General features: G+C 41.1%; 1 protein-coding gene across 7 annotated transcripts in view; it reads left to right on the top strand.

The window, feature by feature from the left end:
• Positions 1 to 17,556, top strand: part of Arhgap24 (Rho GTPase activating protein 24) — a 391,351-nt gene extending 373,795 nt beyond the window's left edge. For all 7 annotated transcript variants that reach the window (XM_075942976.1, XM_075942978.1, XM_075942975.1 and 4 more), the window contains 5 exons: positions 1,417 to 1,549; positions 4,193 to 4,266; positions 6,248 to 6,369; positions 11,521 to 12,586; positions 16,720 to 17,556. In XM_075942976.1, coding sequence (XP_075799091.1) covers positions 1,417 to 1,549; positions 4,193 to 4,266; positions 6,248 to 6,369; positions 11,521 to 12,586; positions 16,720 to 16,963 — 1,639 coding nt within the window. In that variant the 3' untranslated portion in view covers positions 16,964 to 17,556. The remainder of the gene's footprint in view (positions 1 to 1,416; positions 1,550 to 4,192; positions 4,267 to 6,247; positions 6,370 to 11,520; positions 12,587 to 16,719) is intronic.
• The last annotated feature ends 222 nt before the right edge of the window (positions 17,557 to 17,778 follow it).

The following is a 17,778-nucleotide window of genomic DNA, read 5'->3' as shown; positions in this document are numbered from 1 at the left end:
ATTTCCTTTCTTTCTTAAGCCTACATACTTTGTAAAATGCGTTGTGCCCTGTTTAGGGGTTTTTCCACCTAGACCGCTTTCACTACGTATCTTTTAGCCCTTTTTGTCTGCATGAGCAAAAGCTAAATCTGCCATGCAGTATGCTGTGGGTCTTGGAGATGTCCCTATGTACTATGGCAGGAACCCACCGTGCTGTGCTCAGGTCCACATGCCACTGCGTCTCTGTACCCTGCCCACATGAGAGACACACTAGGAAGCTGGTTTGGGCTCCATTTATGTCTTCTATACCCCCCTTTTTATAGCTTTCTCAGGACCTATAGAAATTCAAGAGTCTCACGTAGGTATGCCGTTTGTAATAGAAGGCTTCTTTCCTGCCTACCAGTTCCTGAATAACCACTCAAAGATTTAATATTTATTGTAAATGTTTGACTGATAGCAAACTTTTAACTTGCTAGCTTTTAACATCAACTTAACCCAATTGTATTTATCTAAGTATTGCCATGTGGCCGTGGCGTTATCAGTCTGCTGACGTGTTGTTCCTTGAGCTGCACAATGTCTCCCAGACTCTGCTGTTCTTCTCCTGTATCTCTGCTTGGATTTCCTGCCTGGCTTTATCCTGCCTTGCCATAGGTCAAAACAGCTTTATTTATCAACCAATGAGAGCAACACATATTCACAGTGTACAGAAATACCATCCCACACTTGTCTTCACTGTCAACATCTTCATGAATTCACAAGAAAGGGAGACACGAACCACAAAAATGTAAATTAATGTTCTTGCAGATTATTCTGACACTCTGGGTATTTAACCAAGGGTAAATTGTGAAAGTTACGTAAAGGTAATATTAAATGTTCCTAACACTGTGCTTCTAGGGGCTATAAGAACCCATAAGTATTTTATAATACTAGACAAGGAATTATGCAAAATCAGTCCTGTTCAAAATAAGCATGCTAAGTTTCAGATATCAGAAACCACATATCTGTGTCTTCCCAAAAATAAGTTCAACCTTTTGAAGATGAAGTGAGAAGCCAGAAATAATGTATGCATTCACACTTCCACAGACTTGATGGAGGCTTTGTAAATCGTGTCTTATATCATTTACGAGCTGATCTATTCTTACTATTTTCCAAAGTTGGTGCTTTTATTTATTGTTAGCTACATGTTAAAAAGGAATGATTGACCTTTTAAATGTTTTCAAGACAGCCTGGAGATTTGGTATCCATCAGTGTCCCTCTCCTGCCACCTGTGGTGACCTCTACTGGCCGTTGTGGAAACCCATGCCCCCTGAAAACTGGATCAGCTGATTCAATGGCAAACTTTGACCCAATTTTTCTTATAAATACATTTGACAAAAAAAAAAAATAGAATCATGTGAATCTGTGCCAAAGAGTGTCTCCAAACTTCTGTCTCTGCAGCAACACGGACGTCCACACTGTAGCATCCCTGCTAAAACTGTACCTCCGAGAACTTCCTGAACCTGTCATTCCTTATGCAAAGTACGAAGACTTTTTGTCATGTGCCACACTGCTCAGCAAGGAGGAGGAAGCAGTAAGTCCAGGTTGCTTCTGCATAAACGTTGTGTTCAGGATGTTGGTGACACTTTTGTCTTCAATTTGAGAGTTTCCTCCCCCGCCCTACCCCCACTCCAATCCTTGAATTGTTTTACCTTGTGCTATGTGTGACATCACATCGAGATCGCCATGTGTAACCAAACACCCAGTTTGACCCTTTTTGATTAACAGAATACAGAAGGATAGGTGAAATCACTGCCCTTATGATCCCCTAGTGGCCGATGGCAGTGCTGCCTTGGGCCTCCTAGTCCAGGAGAGGGCTGACCCCTGTTTCTTAGTGCCGTGTTGTTAGTATTATCTTCCCCCCAAAAATGGCATAAAAATGTCCTGTGTACCAACTGGTGCCTCTATTTGTTTTGTTAAAAATCATTTTTGTGTGTGTGTGTGTGTGTGATATTATTTGTTCACTATAAATCAACCATTGAAAGTATGTGTTTCAGTATCTTTTAGTATGTTCTCCAAGCTGTTCAAGCATGACCAAAATCTAATATTAGAATATGTAATGTTTTTATTATCCCAAAATAGTCCTCAGTCCTTATTTTCCCATTTCTCTTCCCCTATCCTTGTAGCTGCTTCCCCTATAGACTTACCTCTTCCAGACATTTCATCTCACTGTTCAGTGTCTTGTCTGTCTTGTAACTTCTTCCTTATGTTCTTGAATTCATTTATGCTGTGCCACACATCAGTATTTCATTTCTTATAATTCCAAATTATATTCTATTTTATCCATTCTTCAGTAAGGAACACTCATTTTACTTCCGATATTTGGTTATTGAATAATATCTCCATGAATGCCCGTGTACCCACCAAGTTTGTACTGACACGTTTTACACGTGTCTTACTTATGTACCCAAGAGGTGGGATTTTGGGACTACTCAAACTTTGCCTTAAGAGGCCGTGAGATTTTCAAACCTTATCAGCAAATGTGCCATTCCCAGCTTCTCCACCTGTCTGCCATCAGGAGCTGACACTTAGCATAGACTCTCCCACATGACAAGTGGTAGATCCCTGAGGATGAGTAATGCCTTTTTATCTAATCCCTAAAGGGCTTGGCTCCAGGATTCCCTGAGGATGCCTAAGCAGGTGATATCTGTGTCTTTTATATGAATGTGTATATTATTTGTATAGCCTCTGCACAAATTTCTGTATATTTGAAGTCAGTCCTATATATGTATAAAGCCTAGTACAATACAGGGGTTCTAAACATAATGATTTGAGGGCTATTTAGGAAACATCTGCCCACGTGCAATACAAAAGTAATATTTTTAATCTACACTTGGTTGAGTCTTCAGGTATGGAAAGCAACCATATATGTCTATTGTTGTTGAACTGTAAATACAGTTTAGATACTAATATTCATATATGATTTGAAAACAGTTCTCCCATTCCATGTGTTATCTCTTCACCCTCCAGACGCTGTATTTTATCAAAACTTTGTATCAGAAGTTTGTTTTTTTTAACAGTTTCGATGACATCTAATTTACTCATGTTTGTTGCTCTTTCTTTTTGTTTCCTGGCCAAGCAGCTCTGTCTAATGGACAATCATAAGGATCTAGCCCATGCTTTTTTAGCTCTTGCTTCAGTTCTTACACTGAGAGCTGCAATCCTTCAGGAGTCCGTTCTTGTCTATGGTGTGAGGGAGATGGGGTGAGGGTAACTTTACTCTTCCGCCCATAACATTCAATGGTCTCAACACTGTTGAAAAACGTGTTCTCTCTACCAGTGGCCGTCTTGGCATTCACAGCCGGAATTGCTGCCTCTTTATAGAAACACTCGTATCTTGTGTGTTGCATAGCATTGTCTGGAGCTTTTTTTTGTACCAAAAGAGAATACTTAAGTTGCTGAAACAGAGGCCATCTGTCTTGTGAAACCTAAAATACATACCACTTCACCGTGTAATGAAAGAATAAATCAGCTCCCAACATCAACTGACCTCTCTCTGGCCTTTGTATGTTAGAGGACACTCTACAATCATCAAAACCACAGAAATTCATCCTTTGTGACAATCCCTTGAATCAGTCTTCCCAATGCTCTAGCCCCAACTATATAATGTAGGCATGTCCTAGACGCGTTCCACACAGAGAGGCGCTAGGCTCTGGCTGGGCATGTCTGACTGTGTATGGCAGCCACTACCTCAATGCTGTTTATTTTTTGCAGATAACTTTATTGCAAATACAGCTGTCTTCTGTTTACAAGCCAACTGCAAAGAGTGTTTTATGTTTAAAATAGCCTCACTTTCAAACTTTCTCTGCAACGGTGACCACCTGTTGCACACCTGCCATGAAGGAGGTGGCTCTAGGTGGTTGGTTTATTGCACAGAGACAACACGGCATCTCTGAATGATAGTCTATTGTAACACTGTCTTTGACTGACACCTCATCACATGATAGGTGACTTTATTTATAGGGGTACTTAAAATATCTGTGCGTCTTTGGAAATATTTCTAAGCTGTTCATTGTGACAGTGGAACGTTTTCATGGTGGGATCATTTACTGACTATATTTTAAAAAATTAATAACAGCAGCCACAAAGCCTGTCTGGCTATTTCCTATCTGCTTGAATCTCAAGACTAACACACGGAAAGATGACGTGTATTCGCTCTCTTCTCGTTTGCGCTCAGGGCATTAAGGAATTAATGAAGCAAGTGAAGAGTTTGCCAGTGGTTAACTACAACCTCCTGAAGTATATCTGCAGGTAAGAGCTTTCCTAAACACCAAGCTAAGCCAGACAGCATCATATTTAATTTGGCAGTAATTTACTTGTTGCAATGAATAAAGCAACATGAGAATCCATGTTAGTCTCACAGCAAGTTAATAAATTTGACAGAGATATTGCGAAGAGTTCCTGAGCACTAAAATTTGTTTGATTTTATAATTTGATGGTTTTAAAATAGCTCTTACCGCCACACATTGAAGCTGTATTGATCCGAGCTTTCACCAAAGTCATTTGTGTCTCGCGCTCCAAAGAGCAACATGTGGGCCGTAGGATGAAGAAGCCGGCTTGGGAATGCAGTCTGTCATGGACTATATTCTTCTACCTCTTTATGCAATTTCCCTACTTTTCCTGAGTAAAAGGAGGAAATAAAACCAGATACTTCACACAGTTACCATGAGATTCGGTACTCGGCACTGTGGCCTTCACAGACAGTAGGTGTTCCCAGACCTCTATCAGATCTTTCTAGTGATTGCTGACTTTAGAAACAAGTAGGAATTTGAATGTCACACCTTCCAAAAGCAAGAAAATGTTTTAACCAACACGTATTTACAAACTCAGAATGCTATCATTCACCAGTTTTTTCATTCATTCAGGTTATTGCGTTAGGCAAGAGAAGTTTGCCTCCTCCTGAAGTAAAATGAGAAAATAGGCTTGTTTGAGTCTACTGCAAGTCTCTACACAATGAAAATACTTCTCTTGAAATACTTAGGCAGATTTTTTTAAACTTTATTTTTTAAATTTTTATATGTGTATGTGTGACCATCATCTATGTATATACCAAGTGTATACCTAGTGATAGCAGAAGCCAGAAGGTGGATTGCCTGGGTCTGGAATAGCTGTGAGCCGTCCAATGTGGGTGCTGGAAACAGAAACAGAATGGTTTTTCTACTAAAACTGCCCGAGGATGGACTATTTGGTGCTCCTTAACCTTTAACGCACAGTAAATTGAGATATATGTATTTGTAGTTTTTCATCAATAGAATTGACATTTTAGTTCCAAAAAATATTTGCACTTACATTTTAATAGATCTTAACTGGAGCTCACAAATTCCCCATGACGATAGTGGTTCCTCTTCTGTGGAACCGGGATTTTACTAGATGATCTCCTGTGCTGGTCTCTCACTGAATGTGTGCATCGTTGGTAACATCCAAGACATTAGACACAGGCTAGTTGTGTGTTTTTATTACTGAAACAAAACACCTAAGCAAATCAACTTTCAAGAATCAATGATTGGGGATGATTCATTGCGGTTTCAGAGTATCAGAGGTTCAGTTCATTGGTGATCTGTCTCATCACTTAGATCTTGTGGTGAAGCAGGAGAACTAGGAAGGAACATGGGACAAAAAGCCATCTGTTTAGTGACCAGGGCTGTTTTGAAGCTTCACGTATCCTTCATTGGTGCCATGTGCTGCCTTGTTTATTGCATTTCAGGATTGAAGCTTTACTACCTTTCTTCTTCTTGCCTCTCTCTCTCTCTCTCTCTCTCTCTCTCTCTCTCTCTCTCTCTCTCTCTCTCTCCCTCTTTCTCTCTTTCTCTCCACTGTTGTCCATGATGAGCTGATTCTCCATATCTCCCCCAAGGATACCCTCTTGATGACTGGAACCTCCCTCTAGACCCCATCTTTGATGGTTCCCCCTATTTCCAAACACTGTCACGTAAACCACAACAGAAGGGAATGTGTGTAATTGATGCTCAAAATCCATAATAACATCCAAACACACTTAATTAACAGTGCAGATGAAACTGCACCAAGCCAGAGAAGTTCTTCGATACAGTGCCAAACCTTGATGTCTCAGCATTTGTAATGTCTGTGCACTGCAGTGAGAGGTGTTTGAATCCCCATGTATTTTCCATAGCCATCCCTGAATATATTTCAGTTCATACATTTCCCAGTGATCCACTTGATTCCACGAAGACACTGAATCTCACTGTTTCAATGGCACTCCTGCCACCACCAGGTTCCTGGACGAAGTGCAATCCTATTCGGGAATTAACAAGATGAGCGCCCAGAACTTGGCAACCGTCTTTGGCCCGAACATCCTGCGCCCAAAGGTGGAAGATCCTCTGACCATAATGGAGGGTAAGTGAGTGATGGCCTTGTGCCCTCACCAGGAAAGAACCAAGTGGTTGGCCTTAGTTGGCGCGAACCTAGTCTTCTTTCAACGAACTAAGAGAATAAGTGAGACCACAGTTTCTCAATGCTTTGTCCTTAAATGTAAAGTATTTTCTTTTGAGAAGGGAGTTTTCTTCATGTTACTCGAACTAAAATTGTAAAATAATTCCACAATAGCATCCCGTTACAAATGAACATGCACAGATTAGCTGATCACCTGAAAATTCGAAGACAGAGCTGGGGCAAGTGCTCACTTTGCATCCAGTGCAACGGTCAGATTACTTTTAGTTAATAAGTGTTTATTTGTTTGAAGAGATTCAATGATTTCAAATGGTAAACAAATTTGACTTTTTATATGACAATGCTGTTTACTTGTTGGTTGAAACCTAAAGGAATTATTACTTTTCCAATTACAAAACTTTTCACACTATTTCCATTAATAGTCTACCTCTAGTTAGTTCTAGCAACTTTAAAGAATGGAAGATTTTTCTTTTTTTACCTGTGAGTACTGCTATCATTGTTTTCTAAAAATGACTCGATTGAACATCTCTGAGTTTAATATGCAACTTAGAAGAGAGGAAAACTAGCTTTAGTTTCACTCAGAGTTAATTTAGTCTCAAAGAAAGTATGCTGCTCTTCCTTTCTTGCAAGTCCTAAGATTTTTATTCTGCATTTTGAGTATGGCAGACAAAGCCACCAAGTTTGTGCCCATCACCTTTTCTCACTTAGCTGCACTTTTCTGATATTGAGGGAAATGTAAGTTAGCATCATAGTTTGGGTAAAAGATAATCCAAAAAACTTAATTACCATCTAAAGAATTTAATAGACACAAGGATGCTTTCTGTCTAATGGACATAATATCATATAATAAAATAAAAAAATATGAGTGTGAAAGTCTTGTAGGCAGAGGAAAAATTGACCATGGTGGGAGGGGGATTAGAAAAAGCACTGACAGGAACAACCAGATTGGATTATATACATATCTGAAAAGGTCAAGGAACATATTTAATAAAAATTAGAATAAGAGAAAAGGTAATCATGTATAAAGTCATAGCTACATACTGAAATACTATGAACAACAAATTAAAGTTCAGATTCCTGGACACTGAAGGCTGCTGTGGTAGCTGCTCTACTTGGCATCCTAGAGTCACTGAGAAAGGAGTCTCAGTGAAAGACCGTGTGATCACAGTCCTGTGGGCAAACATCCATGGGAAACTCTCTGGGTTACCACGATGGGTGGGGAAGATCCAGCCTGAATGCGGACACCATTCCCTTGCGTGGGGCCCAGAGAAAGCTGGCGGAACACTGCTCATGCATGCCTCATCTCTCTGCTCTTGACTGCGGACAGGATGTGACCTTTTGTGGCTCCTGCTTGATTTCCTGCTATGATGGACTGTATCCTAGAATTGTGAACTTAGAAAAGTCCACCTTTCCCCTAAGTTGTGATTTGTTGGGGTGTTTTAACCCAGCAACAGAAATGAAACTGAACAGCTGTGTAATTGCATTTGTATATTAACTTCTATCAAAAGTAAAACTGTAGCCATTGAAATCACAGTAGTGATGACCACGAACAGGAGATGTGGGTAAAAGGCTGACAGCAAAAGGGCACAGGGGAAATTAACCATATTATAATTAGGTAATTTTTCCAGGGCTATGTACACTTGCCATAACTCATTGCATATCCTCAGACGTAGAAAATGACAGCTATATACATATTTGCTACAAACATATAATTTGAAGTTATAGTGTATAAAATACTGCCTATGTATCTTTACAGGAAAATTAGATTCTTAGCCAATGCTTATAAAGCAAACTGCCTGGATATGGCTTTTTAATTTAACCTGCACAGAATGATATGAGCCATGAGGGAATTGCTGGATTGGACAGCTCAGTGTGATTCCAGAGTTAGCCTGGACTCTGCATTAGAGGCTGGTGATAACAACTGCTTAGACCTCATTACTGGGACTGGATTCTCTGCACCAGCATTCTAAGGAAGTAAACGACAGCCAGGAATGGAAGAAAGGAAGCAGCGCTAGCTCATGCGGTAGCAGGTGCACATCATTATCACCAGTTACGGAATTGAAAGTCCCTTTGCGGGAGACTATTACCATGGCTCATCCCCGAGACTAGGGAGCAGAAAACGTCCCGACACACAAGAAAGAATATTCTCAATCTGTGGGGCCTTGACACTCACTCTGCCTTGTGATGGCACACTTTATCTCGGATGCTCGCAAGCTCATCTTGAAAACACAGGAAATTTGTTGTCCGGTTAATTAAATGTCGCCCAGAATCCATAACTATCATAAAAAGCAGCGAAGCTTCAAATGCTATTATTCCGGGGATGGAAGAAAGGCTTCATTTTCCCCCAGTATTAGTCAAAGCCATTTGTGATGGAAGCTGTCAATCTTCACAGCTCTGTCTGTCACACAAACAAGAAGTGTCACGTTCTTGCTTTCAGTGATGAGAGGGCTGAGGACCACTTTGAACATCCCTGCTCTATTTTTATTCATATGTACGCATGTCATTTTGTCTTCATGTATGCACACACAGCTCATGCAGGCTCCTGCAGAGGCTAGAAGAGGCTGTCACTTCCGTAGAGCTGCAGTTACGGGCGGTTATGAGCCACCACACGTGGGCGCTGGGAACTGACCTCAGTGCTGAAATGTCTCCCCAGCCCAGACTGTGTGAATTTCTTTAAAATTTTTTCATTAGGCTCACTGTGTTGAAAATGTGACTAAAGAAGCAGAGCTTACTGGGAAAGAGAAGCTGAATGGACCCACAAAGCGTTTCCATTGCCTTGCTTTTCCACCTGCAACGCTGTTATAACGGCTGGTGATTCAGTAAAACTTGCCCTTAGCTTCCCTGTTAAAATCGGCCTAGATTTAGTGATTGTCACCCCATTTTTAAATCTGAGCATGGAAGTGTGTGACAACAGATGCGGAATTTGGAACCAAAAGACTGGGTATTAAACTTCACCTTGTCATTGTTCATCTGTGACCTTAAGCAAAGATGTTAACCTTTCCTGACCTCGATTGCCTCATCTGAAAAAAAAAAGTGCTGTATTCTGTCTCCTGGGCTTTGTGTGTGTGTGTGTGGAGACACTTGGAGTGTTCCCACCTATTGCAGCATCTCTCAGACACAGAGGAATCATCTAGGAGCAGTGTGAAGATGCAAATTCAGACGCAGGTGTGTCCAGGCAGGTCCTGAACCGGTGAAGCTTCCAGATGACAGTACTGTTTCTAGACTTTCTTGCTGTCCTATGAAACCTACATAAACACACACAGCATCTCACCTCCAACCCAGTGACTATTACATTGAAATATGACTTTTAATAAGAAATGTATATAATGTTTATGAACCGTAAATATTGGTCTAACAGCTACCCTGCCACACTGGAAATAATAAATTTTGAATCATCATAGAAAGAGTATGCAGAGCATGGATGAGAGTGGCATTTTTCCTAGTTAGACTGAATTTAAGTGTTTGGGTGGCGTGGTGCTTTAAGGGAAAGGGCAGCTATGTCCTGCATTTGCCTGCTGCTCCCAGTTAGCCCGGTTAGCTGCCTTAAAGCATTTCTAGTAACTACAGTGTTGGGACTTCCTCTGAGTCAGCTCCCTCCCCCCCTTGAATCAGTGATACTTTGTTCTCTGACTGTTTCTTTTTGTTGTTGTTGAGAACTGAGCATGTTTATTAGCATGTTGAGACCTTGCATGTGATTCTCCTTCCACATTGCTTCTGTGTTATTGTTCATTGTCTTAATAACAATTGTGTAAGTCCATCCTTTTCATTACATGGAACTTTTACATCTGTATATGGTGTACTCAGTTGTCAGTGAGTGAGTAGAGATTTGCTTAAGTGCCTGGAGCCAATAAAATTCTTCATGTCAACACTCAGCTGGGCAGGCAGGCCACAAGTTCAGTCAGCCTACAGTTTCTGTTTGTGCTTCAAGGTCAGCCAGAGGTGAGAGCTTGCAGGCTCCTTCCTTCTTTCCAGAGCCTGAAAGTAAGGGAGACTGTTGCTGTCTAAAGTCTCGGCAACACGGTTTCATTCCCAGGGTTGTCCTTTACCATCTGGATTGGTACAGTGTTTTCTGTCTTACCTCTTACTCACTGATTCAGATGGAAAGGATGGTTTTGAGATGCTTTATGTAATTAATTGGAAAAAAGGCACTATTTTTGGTGCCTAAAGCAAGCTTCTAATTGGATCCCATAAGTCATCACTGAATGGAGTCTTCAGGAGGAAAACTAGACTTCAGATGATGGCAGCTCTCCAGAACAGAGCGCTTCCACCTGATACAGTTCTTTTGCCCTGGCTGCCGGACCGTTGGTTGTCACGGGGCGTGTGTGTTTTTAATTTTAAGTTCCAATGATGGGTACCAATATCATAATATTCCAAGCAACTCAAAACGGCGTGGAGACAGTCCTTTATCAAGATTTCTCCATAATGCTTACATCTTTAAGTTAATTCCCATAATTCTGAAGAGGTTGATTCTGAAAATGCTACTAGTGCTTTTATGGAAAAGATGACTTTTAGAGGTCCTTACTCTACCATTCTAGCCAATGTCCCTTAGCCCTAAATCTTTTTAATGACAAAAGTCACATGGAACTTCATTGGCTTATTGTAGTAAAAAGATGGACCATGTACACACCATAGTCCATCTAAGGCTCTACCCAAATACAATACTAAAGCAACAGTGATGGTTAGATTAACATGACCTCTTCTTAAGCATTTAATGCTGGAAATATTAAACTTGCAAGAAGTGTTGTATATAAAATAAAGTCTTGGCTCTAAATCATATTACTCTGACTTCAAGGCCAGAAGTCTGACCTCTGTTAGTTTGGTGACCTAATCAAGATAATTAATCTTTAAAATAATGTAATAGTGATTATATGTGTATATACACATACATACATATATACATGTTTTTACAGTTCATGGCACAGACTAGATGCTCAAGAAACTAGTTTGTATCGCTAATATATAATCATGAGTATAAGTTCTTATTGGTAATAGTCATAGTAAATTTTTTCTAAATATCTCTCCTCAAGAGTCCAATTCAAAATGGAAACCCATCAAAACCACCTCACTCACTCTATTTTATTTTCTCTGTAATTACAGGCACTGTGGTGGTCCAGCAGTTAATGTCAGTGATGATTAGTAAACATGACCGTCTCTTCCCCAAGGACACAGAGCCTCAAGATGGACTGAGCAGCAACAACAATGACGGTCATAAGAAAGCCACTATGGGTCAGTTGCAGAACAAGGAAAATAACAACAGCAAGGAGAGCCCGGGCAGACGGTGCTCTTGGGACAAGTCTGAGTCCCCAAAGAGAAGCAGCATGGACAATGGATCTCCCACAGCTCTGTCAGGCAGCAAAACCAACAGCCCAAGGAACAGTATTCACAAGCTGGATAGCTCCAGGAGCCCCCCTCTCACGGTCAAAAAGAACCCAGCCTTCAATAAGGGTAGCGGGATAGTCACCAACGGGTCGTTCAGCAGCAGTAATGCAGAAGGTGTCGAGAAAATCCAAACCACCCCTAATGGGAGTTTACAAGCCAGAAGGACCTCTTCCCTGAAGAGCTCTGGTACCAAAATGGGCACTCACAGTGTACAGAATGGAACGGTCCGCCTGGGTGTTTTGAACACGGACACCGTAGGGAACCCCTTGAATGGTCGCAGCATGAGTTGGTTGCCCAACGGCTACGTGACCCTGCGTGACAACAAGCAGAAGGAGCAGGCTGCGGAGTCAGGCCAGCACAACAGGCTCTCCACCTACGACAACGTTCACCAGCAGTTCTCCTTGATGAACCTCGACGACAAGCAGAGCGTGGGCAGTGCCACGTGGTCCACCTCCTCCTGTGAGATCTCCCTCCCCGAGAACTCCACCTCCTGCCGCTCCTCCACCACCACCTGCCCGGAGCAAGACTTTTACGGTGGGAACTTTGAGGACCCTGTTTTAGACGGACCCCCGCAGGATGACCTTGCCCATCCTGGGGACTACGAGAACAAAAGTGACCGCAGGAGTGTGGGTGGTCGAAGTAGCCGTGCCACCAGCAGCAGTGACAACAGTGAGACCTTTGTCGGCAACAACACCAGCAACCACAGTGCACTTCACAGTTTGGTGTCCAGCCTGAAACAGGAGATGACCAAGCAGAAGATCGAATATGAGTCCAGGATAAAAAGGTGAGAAAACTCAGAAATCATTAGTGTGACCAGAGAGTTGCGACAGCTTCCCAAGGCGGCGTTGAGTCGTCCGGAAGCAAGCATGCTCCACCCAGGAGATCTGATTCAGGCCGTGTGTTCGAAAGAACGTTGGGGAAGTTAGGTAGCATCTACCTCAGATCAAAAGCACAGAAGAAGTCACTGGGCCTTGTTTCTGGGATAAAATTAGGTCCTCTTGAATGATTAATGAATATCCCTGTCTGTGGTAAAGGGCCCTGAGGGACAGACAACAGCCGGCTATTTTCATTGGTAAGATAAGCAAAGAAACAGAGTAAAACCGGAAGCTGGGTAAAATGTTAGGATAAAATTTCAAAAGCAAAGAAAAGTTTTATTTCCGTTTCTCAACCATTTACTTCTGAGACAGTATTTTTAGCTCCCAGCCATCTCAGACTGGGAAAAATCTGATGAGCTCTAAGAGACAACTGGTCCAAGGTGACCCAGGATGTGCAGGGCTCATTTTCCAGTCCCTTCTCTGACACTGGAATGTGTGGAGAACCAGAGCAGACACGTTCTGTCGACTAGCTTGGGGAAATGTGGTCCAAGCGAGGTGCAAGCTACATGATTATGAGAGCATGGTTATGTTAAAATCTATTTCACAGCAACTTATGCTCCCTGCTTATGACCCGGGCACACGGTTTGCTTAGCAGATTGCTCGGGGAAGCAGCCTGGGTGAATTAAGGGCCAGTAGCTGTGTTCTGTGTCCACTGTACTCCTGAGAGTCAGGGCTCCATCTAGACTGGATTGCAGAACTCACAGACAAAGCCTTACGCTAGAGACCTGAAGCTCACCCAACCCTGCCACGGTCACGGAATTATAAATAGTTTAAGCTTGTGCTCCTTTAGCTCACTGTATAGCAGCAAGTGCTGAATTATGGGGTAAGGAGAAGCAGTGCTGAGGTTCAGGGCACAAGGAATGGCTGGCCCAGGTTCGAGCCATGTTTATCAGAGAGCCTCTTCATGCATAGCTTGCTGGGGTCGTTAATAATTTGACTCTATCAACTGCCTTGATAACTCCAAACCCCACATTTAGTTATGAAATTACATGATGTGATATATGTATATATCTTCAGTACAGAGATGATAGATAAATGGATGATATACACAGTTGTCTTTAACATATTGTAATTTCGCATCTAATGATTAATTGCAAAACAAAAAATAGCATACTTTCATAAGCTATGGATAATTAAATATAAATTAAAATACTGCTTAGGAGCCTGGAAAATTACTTCCCTTGCCAAAGTCTTTCTGTGAGCTTCATTGAAAGAAAATGAGCCTTTGTATGTTTCTCCATGGCACTATAATACCAGGTGGTATTTAAAAAGATTGCCGTCTTCTGAGGTATCTCCATTCCTAGGACCGGGATAGATATATGCCACGACATCTGTAGTGCTTTTCACATAGCTTGACAAACAGCAGAACTTTTAAAGAATGTGTCATTTCAGTGACCCATGCCTCTAAGCTTTCTCTCCCCCTGCCAAGCCAAGGGAGAGGTCAGGGGAGGTTGTCGCACACCCAGCACATGGGTTGTGCAAGGATTGGTACTCTCGTTACTTCCCTGCCATTGTTGTGAATTCTACACACTTTCTTCACATTCTCCTAACTCCACCTCATCAATACTATGGATGGTTAGAGAGAGAGAGATGGCAGAATGAGTGGTGGAGTATTTCCCTTTGTCTACCAATGAGATGTATTGTTTTTAGCCTCAAATACAAGTATGAGTTTACTATTCTTTTCTGCCCATCCCCTCCTCGGTTTCCACCTATATTTTCATAGAAAATCCTGAATTGTACTCAAAGAAATCCATTTATATTATATCAGTTCTTTAGCTTGATTAATCTATTCTTAGTTTAGAATACTGTATTTAATTGTAATTTATAACTGTATAACTGTAATATATAACTGTATAACAATATCACGAAGCTGTGAATCAGACTACTTAAATCTGTAGCTCTCTGATTTTTCTCCTTCACAGGTAGAAATGTTGAAGAAGATATCTTAAAGTCTCATACCATTGTTTGGGGCTTGTCCATTTATCCTTTTGAGTCTGTGTTGTGTATTGGATAGTGTGATGCTCTACAGGATGTTCAGAATCATTTATGTGCATGCTAATCAATCCAAGATCATGGAATAAATGTCATTTTTATATTAAGGGTTTCCCCCAAGTCCTCCTTTCTGACACTACCGTGGGAAGGCTTCCTTCCTTGTAGACTTACCATGTGCTGCTTCCATTGCTTTATTTACAAAATACATGCTTGATTATTGATCTAATGCTGCGTCTCTTTTTCACCAATGGCCTATTTCACCAATTCCCTCTGTGTCTGCTGTATCTCCTCATCTGTTTCTCTCTTCATAGTTTTACTAAGGTATATTGGTCATTTTTAATCTACTCCCCCCCCCATCTATCTTAACTTTTGCTTATTGTATAATTTTTCCTAATTATTAGCCCATGTGATGCTGTGTTTCTCAAGTCTAATTTCTAGTAATGTAATTCTCTTTTTTAATGATCCAAGTCTGCCACCCGTAGAAATTCTTGGATAGATTTTGTTTTATTCCCTAACTTGCAAAGAGAACTCATGACTCAAGATCTCAGTTGAATCTACTAGCACTTTATGGTTTCTCTTATACCAGAGTCCCCATCTCTCACCAGCTGAAGAAGAGAATGGTCTCTCCTCTCAGGCTTCAGTGTAGGGGAACACTATTGTGTTACTTACTATCCTATGTTGCGTTTATTCCTGGGCCCTGACATACGAAAATACTATTATTATTATTATTACTATTATTATTATTATTAATTATTTTGGTTCTTCGAGACAGGGTTTCTCTGTAGCTTTGGAGCCTGTCCTGGAACTAAAAAAAAAATACTATTATTTTAACTTTAACCTTGGCAAAGCACTCATAAAATGTTTCTAAAATTATCCAACACTTTTATGTGTTTGTGTTAAGGAAATTCCTTATTATTTTCTGCTTAGTCCTTTGGTTTCTGGATGTTTTGCACAAAGGCCTCTGACATACATTTTCTGCATGGGTTATTTCGCTTGTTATTTAAGCTTCAGCTTTTTCTAACACATTTAGTTGAAAAATAGTTTTAGAGACTATAGAGAGAAGTTGCATTGTATGGTAATCCTGAGTGACAGCCAGCACGCTTCCAACCTCTTAAGTGAAAATTCGATTGTGTGTTGCAAATAGTCTTCTTAGCTATTGCACACTAAGAAGGGTTTGTTTTTGTGTTTTTGTTTTTGTTTTTGGATTGAAGTTATTCATAAAGGGATGCTAGCTTCATGTTCAATTTAACTCTCTGCTTATCTGACCAAATTAATTTTTTATGTTACTATTAAGGTAATCTGCTTTTTAGGTTCTACTGGTCTGACAAACTTGAATGAAACCCCATGATCCTTTAGCTCAGAAAAGGAGAATTGTGCAAGTCAGCTGTTAGCAGAGAAAGCCATCAAGAACCAAGTTCCAATACTCCTCTTCTAAAATCATAAATACACAAACACAAGAGAAATAGTCTCTTATAAAGAAACTACTTTAAATTGGTTTGAAAGGCATGCCCCACCATGCCTGGCTATGATGTGGGTTACTATTGGTCCTTTCATATAGCAGGACCACACCCTCTTGAAAACTTTATTCTCATCAGGAGATGTAACCTGATGATGATCATTGCTGAAACATTTTCCCTAGAAAGTTGTGTGATTATCTTCCTTCCTTCCCACCTCCATCACACTTCCCCATCCGTTCAGTAGAGGCAACTTGCAGCAGTGAGCAGGAGGCTGCCCCGCCTCTGTCCCTTCTGTGCTGTGTGCTTGAGTCTCCAGCTTGTCTGTGCTGACTCTACTAATTCACCATGAAGTGACAAGGAAGCACTTCCCAGAGATGTCCTAGAGACTCATGATGATGACAATAAATCACAGTAGCAAATAGTAAATCAATAACACCGAGAAAACCTTATTAGACATGGCTTTGATGCTTTGACAGGGCTCATTTTGATTTTGTAAATGCTGTAGACAGTTTAGAAAACAGATATCGTTTGCGCTCACCTTTCGGAGATAGAGAATTCACTTGTCTCTTGTTTCCCCTTCCCACGCTCTACAGCTTAGAACAGCGGAATCTGACTTTGGAAACAGAAATGCTGAGTCTCCACGATGAACTGGATCAAGAAAGGAAGAAGTTCACCATGATAGAGATCAAGATGAGAAACGCCGAGCGAGCCAAAGAGGATGCAGAGAAACGGAATGACATGCTCCAAAAGGAAATGGAGCAGTTCTTCTCCACGTTTGGAGACCTGACGGTGGAACCCAGGAGAAGCGAGAGAGGAAACACGATATGGATCCAGTGAGCCTTTCTCGGCTGTCCTGGAGAACTCCAGGGAGGACTCTGGGAACTTGGGGGCAAACAGTATAGGGGAACAGTGTGGGTTCAGGTGGCTGGTCTGTGTAGAGCTTCATCTGGTGAGGAAATCTCATTTACAGACATCACTATCCATATCTACAGTGTGTACCAAAGTTCTATCACGCTCCATAATGCTACTGTCAAGTGTTACAACTGGATATGTGTATAGAAAGTAGTTTCTAAAATGTCAATTAATAGTAAGAAGCATATCTCAATGATTATTTTATTGCAGGTCCCGTATTTAAATGTTGAATCAATATGTTGCTGCAATTTAGCTTGCATTCAAGCTTCACCCCTTGCACTTAACATAAGCTATTTTTGGCATCGTGTTATCATCCGCTTATTTTATAGATCGATATTTTTATTTCCCTTTTTGCTGAGGAAATGGAGATAAGAGGAAATATAAATATATAAATATATATAAGATGAGTTATTAAAGTCAGAGAACACTTTGTGGCTGTGCTGTTTGTGCCAATAGACCTTGCCATGACCAAAAAGAGAGATGTAAGAATGTTTTATAAAATATAGAAGAATCACCAGGTACTTGTCAATCATTCTTTAAATTCTTCAGTGTGGCCTGGCAGGCGGTGGGGGGTGGGGGTCAGTGAGTATGAGGTTTTCCCGTGTAAGCACGAAGACCTGAATTCTGATATACAACAACCACATAAAGATTCAGATGTAGCCTCCCACACCTATGTAACTCCAGAACTGGGAGTAGAGGAAGCTAGAGCTTTGCTAGACAACAACCCTGTTGTGAGAGGA

This window comes from Microtus pennsylvanicus, chromosome 12 (genome assembly GCF_037038515.1).
Source record: "Microtus pennsylvanicus isolate mMicPen1 chromosome 12, mMicPen1.hap1, whole genome shotgun sequence".
Lineage (NCBI taxonomy): Eukaryota > Metazoa > Chordata > Mammalia > Rodentia > Cricetidae > Microtus > Microtus pennsylvanicus.
This window is presented reverse-complemented; position numbering and strand designations above follow the sequence as displayed.